At 40.9% G+C, this 15,183-nt stretch overlaps 1 protein-coding gene across 11 annotated transcripts in view; it reads right to left on the bottom strand.

Annotated features, from left to right (window-relative positions):
• Window positions 1-15,183, bottom strand: part of SRGAP2 (SLIT-ROBO Rho GTPase activating protein 2) — a 253,962-nt gene that overhangs the window by 111,772 nt on the left and 127,007 nt on the right. For all 11 annotated transcript variants that reach the window (XM_055581776.1, XM_055581777.1, XM_055581767.1 and 8 more), the window contains one exon: window positions 10,541-10,703. In XM_055581776.1, the coding sequence (XP_055437751.1) occupies window positions 10,541-10,703 (163 nt within the window). The remainder of the gene's footprint in view (window positions 1-10,540; window positions 10,704-15,183) is intronic.

Genomic DNA, 15,183 nt, shown 5'->3' with positions numbered 1-15,183 from the left:
CAGGGAGAGAGAAGCAGGTTTGATTTCACTGTCATCAAAGCTCAGATCGTGACCAGGCTCAACAATCTGATTTGGTAATAACTATGTTTTAAGGATGCCACCTATAAATCCTGAAACGTGAGTGGCAGGGTGATGCTGTAGAAAGAGCAAGGGATTTCAAATTCCAATGTCACCTCTCCTTGGTCTTACAAAAGAGCATTTTACCAATGTGAGCTTTAGTTTTTTCAACTATACAGTGGGAGGAAAAATAACTTTCCAAAATTATGTGCATAGAAGCATTATTCATAATAGCCTCAAAGTGGAAACTTATCTAAATGTCATCAACAGTAGAATGGAGAAAACTGAAAGTCTCATATCCCAGGAACTGCTTTCTCACCCCCAGGCACTGGGACTGCTGGCCATCCTAGCTGCTGCCACTGTAGGGGAGATGGACTTTGGAGTTCAAAGCCTGACAAGTTAGAGGGCTTGATAAACATCCTGGGCTTTTCATGGGAACCCCAGAAAGGTCATAACTTACATGTATAGAACATGTTTCAGAACTACAGGCAAAACCAAAATAGACCCATTTTAACAAACCTTAAAACCAGTTCCCTACAAGCTTAAGGTGATCAATTTAACTGCCTAGTAGATCAAAACTTAACACTCTGCAGAGGAAGATTAAACACAATTAGAGCCTCAATAATGACATCTACAATGTCCAATACGAAATAAAACGTTAGTAGATGTGAAAAAATAAATGTTATTCATGGTCAAGAGAAAAAAGTCAATAATAAATAGAAAAGAACCACAGATGATATAGATGCTGAAGACAGCAGACAAGAATTTTTTAAATAATTGCCAAATATGTTTTAAAAATAATTGATGAAGAGAAGGGTGCTTTCAGGAGTTCTATGAAAACTGTAAGAAAAAATGAAGACCCAAATGGAAATCATAAAACTAAAAAATATAACAGCTGAAAAAAATACATTGGATGGTATGAATAGCAGATTGGATACAGATTGGATACAACAAGAAAGGATCAGTAAACTTTAGAAATTACCTAAACTGAAGCACACAGGGAAAAAAGAGCCTGGCTCAGTGACCTATGGGCCTGCATCAAGCAGTCCAACAAGTGTGCAATTGGAGTCAAAGCAAGAAGAGAAAGCAGGACAGAAAAAATATTTCCCATATTTTTTCCCAAATTGAGGTAAAACCACTATCTATGGATCCAGGCTATTTAGATATGGTACTTATCCCAGTCAAATTAAAAAAAAAAAAAATGAACACCACTCTTAGACTCATTATAGTCAAATTGCTAAAAACCAAAGATAAAAAATAGGATTGCCCTGGTAGTCCAGTGGCTAAGAATCACCTGCCAATGCAGAGTTCACGGGTTTGATCTCTGGTCCGGGAAGATTCCACGTGATGCAGGGACAACTAAGCCTTTGCCCCACAACTAGGGATGCCTGTGCAGCCCAGAGCCCATGCCCGGCAAAGAGAGAAGCCACTGCGGTAAGCCCGCACGCTGCGACTAGAGAGCAGCCTCTGCTCTCCGTAACTAGAGAAAGTCCACGCAGGGCAACAAAGACTCAGCACAGTCAAAAATAAATAAACGTTAAAAAAAGAAGAAATATTAAAAGCAGCCGCCCAATCCCCCAAAACATATCCAGGGGAACAACAATAAGAATCATAGCTGACTTCTCATAATAAACAATAGAAACAAGGGAAGAAAAAAATGCCATAGTTAAATAGCTGAAAAAAAATAAAATTCCATTTATATAATTTTTTTTTCAAAAACAGCAAATACTTATATTGTGTTAGAAGTCAGGCTAGTGGCTTTCAGAGGATAATGAATGGAAAGGGGCAAAAGAGGGGGCTCATGGGATACTGGGAACATTCTTTTCTTTATCTGGGTAATAATTACACACTTGGTTCCATTTGTAAAAATTCATAGAGCTGTACATTTTACAATACAAGCACTTTCTCTAACAACTTTATACTTATGTAAAAAGCTAAGGGGAAAAAACCTTTCAAAATAGATGGAAAGACTAGAGAAAATATATTTAGGGCCTCCTACAGAGGAGCCTGGTGGGCTGCTGTCTATGGGGTTGCACAGGGTCAGACACGACTGAAGTGACTTAGCAGCAGCAGCACGGTATATAAAGGGCTTCCCTGAGGCTTAGCAGTAAAGAACCCGCCTGTCAATGCAGGAGACGAGGGTTTGATCCCTGGGTTGGGACGATCCCCTGAAGAAGGAAATAACAACCTATTCAGTATTCTTGCCTGGAGAATCCCATGGACAGAGGAGCTTGGTGGGCTACAGTACATGGGGTCATAAAAGAGTTGGACACGACTGAGTGACTAAACAACAACAATAAAAGTATATAAGCATTTCAAGAAAGCTTGTTATTTATTAGTATTCTTATCATCCTCCTGTAGAAAGTTTTGGGAGCTTTAAATGGACTGAAAAGCCCTAAGCCCCCTGGGGGCAAATCTTCCTCCTCAATTTGATTTTAAGTTCTCTTTAGCACTAGCATAATGGCGTGTATATAGTTTTCACTAAAATACTTTGTGACTACATGCTTTCCTAGTTTAGGGTAGTATTCCAATACATACAAGGTGGCACGGAGACATTTTTGTTTTCTGTCCACTGCATCTCTCTTTTCCATAATTTAAAACTGCTCTTCTGATACTCTTAACCACCCCTTGATTTACGAAGATGGAGTACCATTACACAGAGCATCCTGTGCTGTTTCAAAAAAGGCACATATATGCCTGAGGACTGAAGCACCAAAGAGGCAATGTATAAACTAACCTTAGTCAAAGCAGGCATCTTTGATGCGCACATTCCCTCTTAGCTGAATCTTCCTAAGGCCAAAAGAACCCTGGGACACCCAGAGAGAAGCCCCAAGGCGGAGGATGCAGATGCTTCTGACCCAGTGTCACAGAAACCAAAGCTACAATGCCACAAACAGCACTAAGGGCAAAGCTCCCCTCACTGCTGGCTTTGGCAGCAAACCCGACGCCCCCTATCATCGGAGATACCTTTGAAGTAGCTGGCAGCCTTCCATTCCCTACTCAAATAAGCGCAGCTTCACATCCTATTCCTTTTTCCAAAGGGGATCTCTTCATCAGATATGAGAGAATAAAGCTTTTTGCTACCAACAAGATAAATTGGGCAATGGGAACAGCTGTCTGTAAAGCACCACACACTGCTGTTAGTGACCTTGTTAGAACAGGGGGGAAATTTAATCAACAATCGATACTGAGTTCTGTGGAGGAGAAGCTGCAGGGTGGATTGGGGAAGAGAGGGAGGGGTAAGTCAATCATCTACTCCTTCCCCCAGAAATGTCTTTAGGTCAAATCTGTTCTCAAGAAGACAGAACAAAACCTTTGGAAATCTATTGCTCTCTTCATACATTCAATCTATGGTACTGATCAGGGACATTCAACTCTTGCCAGAATCATAGCTCCTTTCTTCTCCTCCCAGTTATGACACCACCACCACCACAGAACATGGTGGGGAATCACCATCCTCTCCCCTCATATATGCCAAACAGCTAGACTCAAAGACTCCATAGGAAGTCCTACCCAAAGGGGATAAACAGGTAGTAGTAGGTAACAAGTACTGCTTTTAGTTTCAAATCGCCTTTTAACTTGTTTTACTGCCAGAGCCATTTCTTTGGCCAGAGAGAATCTGACCGGTCATGGCAATTCTCTTCTGACTGATCTCACGGGAAACGGACATGTCTAACACCTCAGGGTCCTGGAGAAAATTACTAATTGATCATCTTATGATTCTTCCTCAGCACCCTTCATGCATCTCCTATTTTCAGTGTGACCCCTAAAGCCAGATTCACCCTTTGTCATCCTCCAAGAATAAAGGTAAACTACAATGGGTAGCCTAGACAAACTGACCTAGATGCTTCAACACTCTCTGCAGCAGGGGAAAATATGGCTCCCAGACAGACGGACAGGATCTTACTGCTTCACATATACCTCTATGCTCTTGGGTTTCCCCAGGATGGAAACCAGGGTATCTACAGCAGTGATTCTCAACCCTGATTATATGCAAGGATCAGCTGGGCTTTTTCCTAGAGACCATGATTCAACTGTCCTGAAGCGGGGCCTTGGCATGGTATTCTTTTATTATCTTTTAAAGCAATTTTACTGAGGCATAATTTGAATACAATAAAATGTATACATTTTGAGTATATATGATGACACATTTTGACAAATGCACACGGCCATAATGAAGAGTGTAGGACATTTCCACAACCCCCAGTATTCCTTTGCAGTCGACCCCATCCCCACTCTGGCCCCAAGGCCATCACTGGTTTACTTTCTATCACTATATATTAGAGTTATCTTTTATAAGATTCCATATAAATGGAATCATACAGAATGTGTTCATAATGTCTGGCTTCTTTTTATGAATAGAATGTTTTGTGAGTTCATCTGCATTATTGTATCCAATAGCATTTCATTTCTTTCTATTGCCGACTAGTATTCATACATGGACATATCACAATATGATTTTCTACAATATGCTTATTCATCTCTTGATGGATATTTGAGTTGGTACCAGTTTTGGCTCTAATAAATAAAAGATTAGTTTCCTACAGTGACCATAACAAATTACTGCAAACCTGGTGGCTTGAAACAGCACACATTTACTCTTGTATACTTTTGGAGATCAGATGTTCAAAACCAGTTTTACTGGGCCAAACGGTATCAGCAGCGAGGCTCTCAATTTCCTTTCCTAGCATCTAGAGCCGAGCTCCTCGGCTCCGTATTCAAAGCCAGTGACCTAGCATCTTCTCTGTGACTTTGCTTCCTTCCCTCCACTTCTCTCACATGGCCTTCCTCTTTTTTGCTTGTAATCTCCCTCCACCTCCCTTTTTTAAGAACACTTAGTGATTGCATTTAGGACCCACTTATGTAAACAAGAATTAAATCCACATCCTAAGATCTTCAAATTCATCATATGTGCAAAGACTTATGGATAAAGTTCAATATCCACAGGTCTAAGGATGAGAACAGGGGCATCTTTGGGGGTGGGATCATTATTCAGCCTACAACAAAAGCTGTTATGAATATTCAGGCACAAGTTTTTGTGTAGATATATACTTTTATTTCTCTTGGATGAACACATAGATATGGAATTGATGGGTCATATGGTTAAGTACATTATTAACTTCATAAGAAACTGCCAAACTATTTTCCAAAACAGTTGTACCTTTTTACATTTTTTACCAGCAACATATGAGAATTCCATCCATTCTAACGGTATTGTCAGTCTTCTTAATTTCAACCATTCTAGTGCATATGTAGCATATCTCTTTATAGTGGTTTTAATTTGCATTTCCCTGATGAGTAACGATATTGGGCACCTTTTCATGAGCTTACTAGCCATTTATATATATCTTCTATGGTGAATTTGTCTATTAAAACCTTTTACCTGTTTAAAAAAAATTTGGGTATTCCATCTTCTTATTGAGTCTTGTGTATTGCAAATACAGTCTCCCAGTCCTATGGCTTATTTTGCATTTTCTTAACAAAATCTTTCCAAGAATGAAAGTCTAAGAATTGATGAAGTCCATTTTTTCTTTCATAGTTCATGCTTTTGATATCCTAAGAAATCTTTGTCTCTTCAAGGTCGCAAAGATTTTTTTTAAAAAAACTTCCCAAGTGACTCTCTCGAAAAGAAGAAGTTGAGAACTACTGGTCTATTGGGAATCTGACCTAGCTTTCTCAATTTAACCTGACTTTCTGCCATAGAACCTTAGGGTAATAAAGATAAAACAGTTACCTGAAATACCATTAACAGGCAGAATAAAATTCAGTCTTAGGACTGTCTGAACTGACTGCCTTCCAAGCCTAAGAGTAAACAGCTGTTAAGGGCTAGAAAGTGTGCCTGGAAAAGCCAAGTTGGAGGTACGTTTAGAGAGTCCCAGCTAAGTGAGTGGGGGAGAGAGAACAGGGTGGTCTTCTCCCCGGTGGGAAAAAGCACATCCAAATTTATTTCAGTTTAAACTAAGACAGTGAGAGAAACGATTTCTCTTCTTGGTGGGATCCTTTAGTAGAACATGCCCCACAAAGAGACGAGATGGAACTGAGAGTCAGAGTTGGTAGAATTTGGCCCCCGTTTTTGAAACCACCGCATTAAACAAATGAAGGTGGCAGCAATAATATTTGCCCAGACCCTGGTTCCAACAGGGGTTAGACAGACCAAGCTTTCATAACATGAAAGGAGATGTCAGGAGCACCAAACGGGCTCAATTTCCCCTGGAGCCTTAGACAAAGTGCGCCTGTTTCTAAGTTGCGGACAGGAGGCTACTTTCTTTACATGTTATATTTAGCTAAAGGAATCTCTACCAGGACTTCAGGCAACATGTGAAATATGTCCCAGAAGACATAACCACAAACCAGAGGGCCAGCAGGGAGCATTCCTTAAGGGGGTTCAGTGCAAAGAGGGGCCAATTGTGCAGCCACCCTGACATGCCCAAATTAGCGGAGTTAGCTTCCAGTCAGGTTTTCGGCCGCTCTTATCTTTAATGAGTCTCTGTTTCCCTCTTACTAGAGATTCTGCCCCTAGGGAGAAAAACGTGCTGCCGTATTTCACTTTCAACATCAGGTGCTTGCCCAGACACCAGGTAGGAGAAACAACCGAATGATCCTTTGAAGGGTTGCATGCTAGAGAAAAGGTTAGTTTAATTCTGTAACTAAGTGAAATATCTGGATTCAATGAAAAAGAGCAAGAAAATCCAGAGTACCCTCTACTCTGCATACAATACCTAGAGAGGCTTAACAGAACACGTAGGTGGAAAACCTTGGGTTCTAGAGCCTGATGGCTGTATTTAAATACCAGCCTCATTTCTTTTCTTGCTTAATCTCTCAAAGCCTCAGTTTCTTCCCCCATAAAATAAGGGTAATAGTAATAACTACCTTATACAAGTGTTGTAAGGATTCAATAAGATAATGCATACAAAGTGCTTAATACTGTACCTAGCACACAAGGGTTCAAAAATTTTGGTTCTGATGATTTATAACCTTTGCCAGAGAATCATTAAGTTTTATAGATCAAAATAAATTTCTTTAAAGGAAGAAAAGCCCTGCTTTTCCCTGTGACAAGCAGAAGATTCAAATTTACGTATATTAAATACTGGTAAATTTTCAGGTGTCCACAGCTGAACCAGAAATAAATGTACATTTTCTTTGTATCTCCAGAGAATGTGGGTTTTTCCTTTTGCTACTGGAACCAAATTTACAGGTAAAATAAGAGGTGTATTTATTCTACATATTTGGATTTCAGTGTGGTATCTCTTGGTTGCTGGCCATTGTAGATAAAAGAATCTGAAACAATACTTCAGTCTTTTAAGAAATGTGGTCTTCCATTGCTTAAGCGAGCCCCTTCTCTATACCCACACGCACTTTTGTCCGTCTTTATCTCAGGGATTGCAGCTTATCTTATCACAGTGTAACAAAGGTCACCCAGCAACCAGAAGGAGCCCCAGTGTAGGGTGTCCCTGTTACCACACAGCTCCAGCGCATTAGATTTCAGAGGCAGAATGAAGGTCCTATGGCTCAGTCTCCTTTAAGCTTGAGAGAACTAAGGCAGAGGAAAAAGAAGGGATTGTCCAGAGTTTCAGAGTTACTGGCTAAGCTGAGCCCAAGAGAAAGAATCTCTTAGGGAAAGGCTCTGCTTTAAGAGCATAAAGCAAGCCCCGAGAAGCGTCACGAAACTGCCAGGGTGGCCAGGGACACTCCTCGGTTCTCTTATTACTATAGCTCAACCTGTGGGATCCTAATTCTTCATGTGCAACACACTCTAAACAAAGGAGACTGAAACTGTGAGGTATGGAGAGAAACTGCTTCTTCGCCCATTACTAGAAAGCAGAGGGGTTCTCATCCAAACGGAATTAATCTATTCTTAGGATCAGCCAAGCTAGCTTCTACCTTAGAGTTCTCTGCCTACATTGGACCCCAGGGGAGAGAGAAAAGAGGTTATTCACCCTGTGGGATGGTAAACATTGGTTATTTGACAATCCTATGGATATCTCTAATCCACTATAATTTAACTGATGAAAAGTTATAAAGATCAAGAGAAAGTCCTATGATCTACAACTACCTACAACAATATGAACAAATCTCACAAATACAATGTTGAATGAGAAAAACCAGACACAAAAGAGTACACACTGCAAGATTCTATTTACATAAAGTATGAAACTGAGCAAAACTAATCTCTGCTGTGAAAAGTCAGGAGTGATGCTATTCTGAGGGACTGGGGACAGCCCTCCCAATCCCTTAGTGACAGGAAAGGAGCATGAGAGGACTTCTGGGGGTACTGAAATATTCTGTTTCTTGAGCTGGAAGCTGGTTACCAGGTGTTTTCAGTTTATACAAATGCATTCAGCTTTAAGCCAAAAATATATTCACTTTTCTTCAATGAAATGTAATATATAAACAATCCAGTGATTAATTAGAAATTCTTCCTTACACCCTCAGCATAGAAATGCATTGCTTAAGGAGGCCAATGCTTAGACAAAGCTCGGAATATAATTCATGAGTGGATGGGGATACATGCCATGTTTTATATACATGCCATGCACTTAGGCCTTTGGTGAAACGTGAATGGCATTTGCGGAACCAGGGACACTTGTGGCTTTGATAACTGACTGCCTTTGGCATAAACATCTCTAAAATATGGAGGGGTTATAAGATTCTCTCAGCTTGGTTCTTCTCTAACCTTATGAAACTGGAGAAAAGGGAGCTGAGAGATGGGGTGAAGTCTAGATAGCTAAACATCTCATAAAAATTTCTTCTCAGATGAACAGAGGAAATAGAGGAGGACACTATCCATCAACCCCTTTTCTTCTCTAGATGCTCTAAGTGTCTGTCAAGATGGTAGAGAAGTGGTATCTGATCACTGGTTCCATCTAAGGTTTAAAAAAAATTTTAATAAAAATTCTATGTATTTCAGGCATATAAAATGATTTAGTATCACATACACAGTGAAATGATTACTACAATCAAGATAATATGTCATCTCATCACATAGTTACCTTTTTTGTGTGTAGGAAAAGAGCCCCTGAAATCTACTCTCTTAGCAGTGTTCCAGTATTGAATACAGTATTATTATTAACTGTAGTCATTAATTTCAGTCACATACAATGTCACCAAATGTTACAGAATAATTCAAGTTAATGACAAGCAAGCTGGAGCAGATGCTAGGAAGCATGAGGACATGGTGAAAAGTATCCTCGCCCCTAAATCAAGTAGGGCCCAACCACAGCACAGCCGGGCCACTAAAAATAGCCAATGAGCTCTGCAAGGAGTTATCTTTCTCTTCCTTCTTTCATTCTCAGATGATTGTACTCTTAATATCCTATCTGGACGACACAGGGAAAGCCCCTTCACAGATGCAATTATGTAGATGGACAATTCTAAAGCAGCTCTTTTTTCATGCTGGTAAAAAAAAGAAGAAATTGGGTTCTAATTCCAGACCTAATGAGATCTGTATACTTTCTAATGTTAAGAATCAGAAAACTGACCAAGAGCTAAGGCTACTATGGACCACAGTCTTATTTACCGAAGTCCATTCTCCCCCAGCCTCAAATTTTAACACTGATTTTGTCAACTGGAAACTGGTGAATTCCCTATGTATGAAACCAATGATACCCCTCTATATAAATATATCCTCTTTTTACATATCACTTGTGGGAAGGTTATTCACCTTATAAAAAATCTTTTGGAAATGTCAGAGCCTGAATGTTAGACATGGTATATAATGTACAATGGTTGGGGTGTTTGCCACCATTTGTAACCAAAAGTTATGAATAAATGATGCCATTAAGAGCTCGGGTTGAGAGCTTAGAAAAGAGCTTCCTGGGTTTCCAAAAGGCTAGTTCGACTATTGACAGGTGGATTTGGCACAAATTTCCTAAGACTATCACGATTAATTTTAAGTTTTTCCTTAGTCAAAATTTTTGACATATACCCAAGGAATTGTGACGAACAATTGAGTTTCAGAAAACATTCAGGGATGGGTTCAAGTTCCACCTGGGAGCACCAAAAACAAAACAAAACAAAAAAACACATTCAGGGACCAAAGACAAAGGTATGTCATGATAAGAATAACCAAATTCATGAGTTTACCTTGGCTAAGACGAGAAGTTGGAAATAGAACTAAACTAAAAACATAAACATACATGGATGTGCTAAATGAACTAGAAGAGGAAATCATAAAGCAACACAGAACATCTCTGAATCTCAATAGCTTCACAAATCACTTAGGAAATTAACCAAATATGGTCATTATTAATATTCACAAATTATGAATTATGCTGCCAGACCTGGGGCTGTACCTTGCAAATAGTTCCTTTCCCAGGGCTGCTATAAAACATCTGAGAAAGGAAGAAAAAGAGCCAATTCAATGTTTTCTCTCCATAAGTACGTTTTTAGGGCAAGACCCATGGAAAGCCTTTTAAGTGGGCCAATAAGATATTCTTTCTCTTATTTACGAGATGGTGTCTGTGGTTAGAAATAGCCTATTTACCTTTTTAAAGAGTCTTCCTGAGTCCTCGCTGACTTGGACAAATCGAGGAATGATATTATTCAGGTAGATGTCGCTCAGCGTGGTATGGTCCCTGCTCTCCCGCTTCACCTGGTTTAAGAGGAGATTCCAGCAGTTGACTGGAGAGAGAACATTCTGATCCTTCCTGCAGAGAAACGGCAAGAAAACAAGTCAGCACTGGTGAACAGGCAGGGTCAACATCTCTGACTACAGTCCATGTTGCAAAATCATAGCAATCAGAGCCAAACCAGAAATAAAGATGTCTTTCCTGAAGCTGCACCTCTAGTTTTTTCTTTTTCTGAAAGCTCAGTGGAGGAAATAGGGAGAAAATAAGAAGAAGGAGAAGGTGGTGATAGGAAGAAGGAAAGAAGAGAAGTAGGATTATCTGTGGAGCACCTGTTATGTTCTAGAAGAGGGCACTAGTGGTAAAGAACCCGCCTGCCAGTGCAGGAGACACAAGAGACACGGGTTCGATCCCTGGGTCGGGAAGATCCCCTGAAAGAGGAAATGGCAACCCACTGCAGTATTCTTGCCTGGAGAATCCCATGGACAGAGGAGCCTGGTGGGCTACAGTCCATGCGGTCGCAGAGTCTGGCACAACTGAAGCGACTTAGCATCCACACCTGTGTGTTCTAGAAACTTGGTAAAAGCTTTATATACGTTACCTCATCTAAGCTCCATCATCTTGTTGTCAGAAAAGAATTACCATTATCTTTATTTCACTGATAAAAAAAAAAACAAAACAACACATACTCAGAGAGTTGTTTCTTGCCCACAGCTAGTAAGGAGTCACAGAGACAGTAAAAGGGAGTCAGGGACCAGACCACAGTTCTGTACTGACCAGAATGATTCCAGGAGGTCTGACTCCAAATTCCATGACCTCAACCACTACAATATTTGGTTTGTGTCTAGGATTACAGGCAAAAGTTAGTCTCTAGACAAAACCTAAGCTATAGACTAAATCCCTCACATTTCTCTCCCACAGGATTCAATGAAGACAATTGTGGACGCATTTGCCATGAAATTAAAGCATCTACCTCAATGCGGGAGACCTGGGTTCGATCCCTGGGTTGGGAAGTTCCCCTGGAGAAGGAAATGGCAACCCACCCCAGTATTCTTGCCTGGAAAATCCCATGGACAGAGGAGCCTGGTGGGCTATAGTCCACGGGGTCGCAAAGAGTTGGGCATGACTGAGCGACCTTACTTTGCCATGAAAAAGTCACTGAAAATTCTTCAGTCCCATAGAACACATCCATGGAGGTTTGATTCTATTGACTGAGCCATTGTCTCATGTCCTGTACAACCAAGAGCATAAACCGTTATCTGAGCCGTGCATTGTGAAGATGTTAACAGCCTGAGCGGAGCAGTAAAGCACTAAACCTAGGTGCTCATTTCTACTGAAAAGGATGTGATCTAAAAAAGTTATTGATCAGATAATCAGCTCCCAGCACTAACTTAAGCAACAGAAAGTTTTGCGTCTGCAATGTGGATTTAAGGAAAGAAACAGAAAGTAGAGCTATTTATCAAGAGCTTACTGTATACTTGGCATATGGCTGGGCCCTATACTCATGTTGTTTAATTTGAACCCTACAAAACCTGACGAACTGGGGGTTATCAACTACATTCAGCAGATGAGGAAAAGTTGGACTAAGAAAGGTTACAATATCTTGTTCAAGTTCATACAGCTAAAAAGTGGCAATGCTGGAATTCAAGAGGAAGCCCTGTAATTGCAAAGAGAATGCTCTTAATCACTGCAAAGTATCGCACCTTGTTTGTTCCCATTTCCCCTCCTGTCTCCCTACAGCCAGACTCAATGCAAAGAAAGAAAGCTGTGAATGGCTTGGTTATCAAGTCTGCACCGCCTCCCTTCTTGCTCCAGGCACCTGTGACTTACTTGTAGCGCAGAATTCAACTTAGAAGAGCTCTTTCAATTCAGACGTAAGGTAACCATTAACAAATAATCACACTGCACCTACTCTGGCTTCTGAACTGCTGCTGCTGCTTCTGCTGCTAAGTTGCTTCAGTCGTGTCCGACTCTGTGCGACCCCATAGACAGCAGCCCACCAGGCTCCCCTATCCCTGGGATTCTCCAGGCAAGAATGGGTTGCCATTTCCTTCTCTAATGCGTGAAAGTGAAATCGCTCAGTCGTGTCCGACTCTTAGCGACCCCATGGACTACAGCCTACCAGGCTCCTCCATCCATGGGATTTTCCAAGCAAGAGTACTGGAGTGGGTTGCCATTGCCTTCTCTGGGCTTCTGAACACACCAGACCATTAAATCAAAATATCTGTCTAAACAGTACCAAAAGGCTGCTCCAAACCAATGAATATTAAGAGTCCAAACTGAAACTGCTTTATCAGTTCAGTCAGTTCAGTCACTCAGTTGCGTCTGACTCTTTGCAACCCCAGGGACTATAGCACACCAGGCTTCCCTGTCCATCACCAACTCCCGGAGCTTGCACTGGAGAAGGGAATGGCAAACCACTTCAGTATTCTTGCCTTGAGAACCCCATGAATGGTATGAAACTACTTTATACCTGCCCTCTACCCTCAGCCCCTGCCCCAGGCGCCATGCTTCTGTGGTCGAAGTCCCCAACACGCATGTGCTGATCACTGTGGTAATAACTGTATCCACTTTCTAGGAAGATTAAAAGATTTCTATGGAAATTAAAAATATATACTAGCTAAGAGAGAGATTACAACTGAGCAGCTTCACTTTCACTTTTCACTTTAATGCATTGGAGAAGGAAATGGCAACCCACTCCAGTGTTCTTGCCTGGAGAATTCCAGGGACGGGGGAGCCTGGTGGGCTGCCGTATATGGGATCGCACAGAGTCAGACACGACTGAAGCAACTTAGCAGCAGCAGCAGCAGCAGCAGCAGCAAGAGAGATACATGTAATTAGTTTACTCCTTTCAAAATTTCTAGCACCTGGGGACAAAAAAGAGGTAAATAGGAAACAATCCTAAATTCAAAACAGTGAGATCAGAGCACAGGCATTCAGCAACATTTGATGTTTCCACTGCAAGAGAACTTTCAAACTGATTCCAAATCAGCCCCCAGTTACAAAATCCTAAATAACCTAATTTTTACTGGGTGACAAGACATCCATGTCCTCAGTAAGCCTGGAATATACCACACAAATACACACACTTTTTAAAGGGGGAGATCTCACGTGACCTTAACTTTACAACTGGTTTCAGTCTGTTTCTGGTGGGTTGGTGGTCCCTCCTTGTTCTTCTCTATGGAAGTCTACACATATAAAAACAACGCTACATTTCAAATTTATGTGTATAAACACTTGCGTTTTAAATGGACAAAGCACAGTAGTAGGGGCTTTTGTGGTTATAAAAGTGATGTTATCACAATACAGCTGGGAGACAAAGACAGACCTATAATACCACAGAAGGTCAGAGGCACAAGGGGCCAGCTAGTTCGCCATGTACTGAATCCATCACAGGTCACAGGCGGAGGCAGGAGAGGCGAAACCCGCCGAGTACCATGGAAAAGGATGCACAGCCTGAGTAAACAAAGATGAATTAAAAAGGATGGGAAGAGGTGGGAATCTTTTAAAATGCCTTATCACTCACCACTCATAAATTTAAACTTATCAGAACTTCTAAGGTGCTGCAAGTATCAGTATCTTACCACATGCATTTATTTCCACTCTTCCAGCACGCGGTGGGACAGCCATTATTAGTTTCAGTGAGTAGGAGCTTTAATAATGCGTTCTGAGAAACGTTGGAATTACAGAACATTACATTTCAATGTCAAACAACTGTAATATACCCATTCAAATGAGCAACCTCTATTGAAATACGTAAGGGGCCCAGGACCCAGTTTCCCTGCAGCAGATTCCACCAATGTCTCATGGGCTGCCCAGGTGAGCTTTGTTACATGCGTGTTTTGGAATAAAGAATCAATGTATGGGTCCAGACTGTTGAAAAATATGCTATCGATTAGAATGAATGTTGCTCTGTACAGGTTTAGTTTTTAATTCAACCTACGTGTCTCAGTGGGTAAAGCTGTTCAGGTGAGCACACGATTTGACACACAGTGGCCAAGTTCAAGCGCATGCCACAGAAGGCTCAGGGGCCTCTGCGGGGCGCATGGTAGGCCGCGGCTGGGTAACAAGGGTAAACGCACTCAGTATCACCTTATTTCATTACCAATGCTGTCAAGGTTATTAAACATTCCCATTTATCCTCTAGGTAATGTCAGTGATTCAAATTTAAAACAAGAACCATCCTTCTTTTTCAAGCACTTAAATCAATTTAAAACTATCTCAAGATTATGACAACTCATCTGTGTGAGTCAGGATTTCTTGATGCCAAACAACACAAACCAGGACCTAAAATAACTATGATGCTGAAACTGATATAAACTTGTAACTCTGATTCATAATCAGGGTTCATAAACCCAGCCTCACTGTTTCCTCTGATTATAAACTGGTACTTCAAAAAAGTAGATTTACACCAATAAAACACTGCTTTAATCTGCTGCATATATGAGAGCTCTGTGTAAAATCTTTGTTTTAAAAAAGGAGTCTGGCCCTAAAACAAAATTATATTAGACTCCGCTGTCTGTTTCTCCCAGGATTTCCCACTCTCTTTTACTATTAATGT

This window comes from Bubalus kerabau, chromosome 5 (assembly GCF_029407905.1).
Source record: "Bubalus kerabau isolate K-KA32 ecotype Philippines breed swamp buffalo chromosome 5, PCC_UOA_SB_1v2, whole genome shotgun sequence".
In the NCBI taxonomy this organism is placed as follows: domain Eukaryota; kingdom Metazoa; phylum Chordata; class Mammalia; order Artiodactyla; family Bovidae; genus Bubalus; species Bubalus kerabau.
Note: the sequence above shows the minus strand (reverse complement) of the source record. Positions and strands in the feature narration are given on the sequence as shown.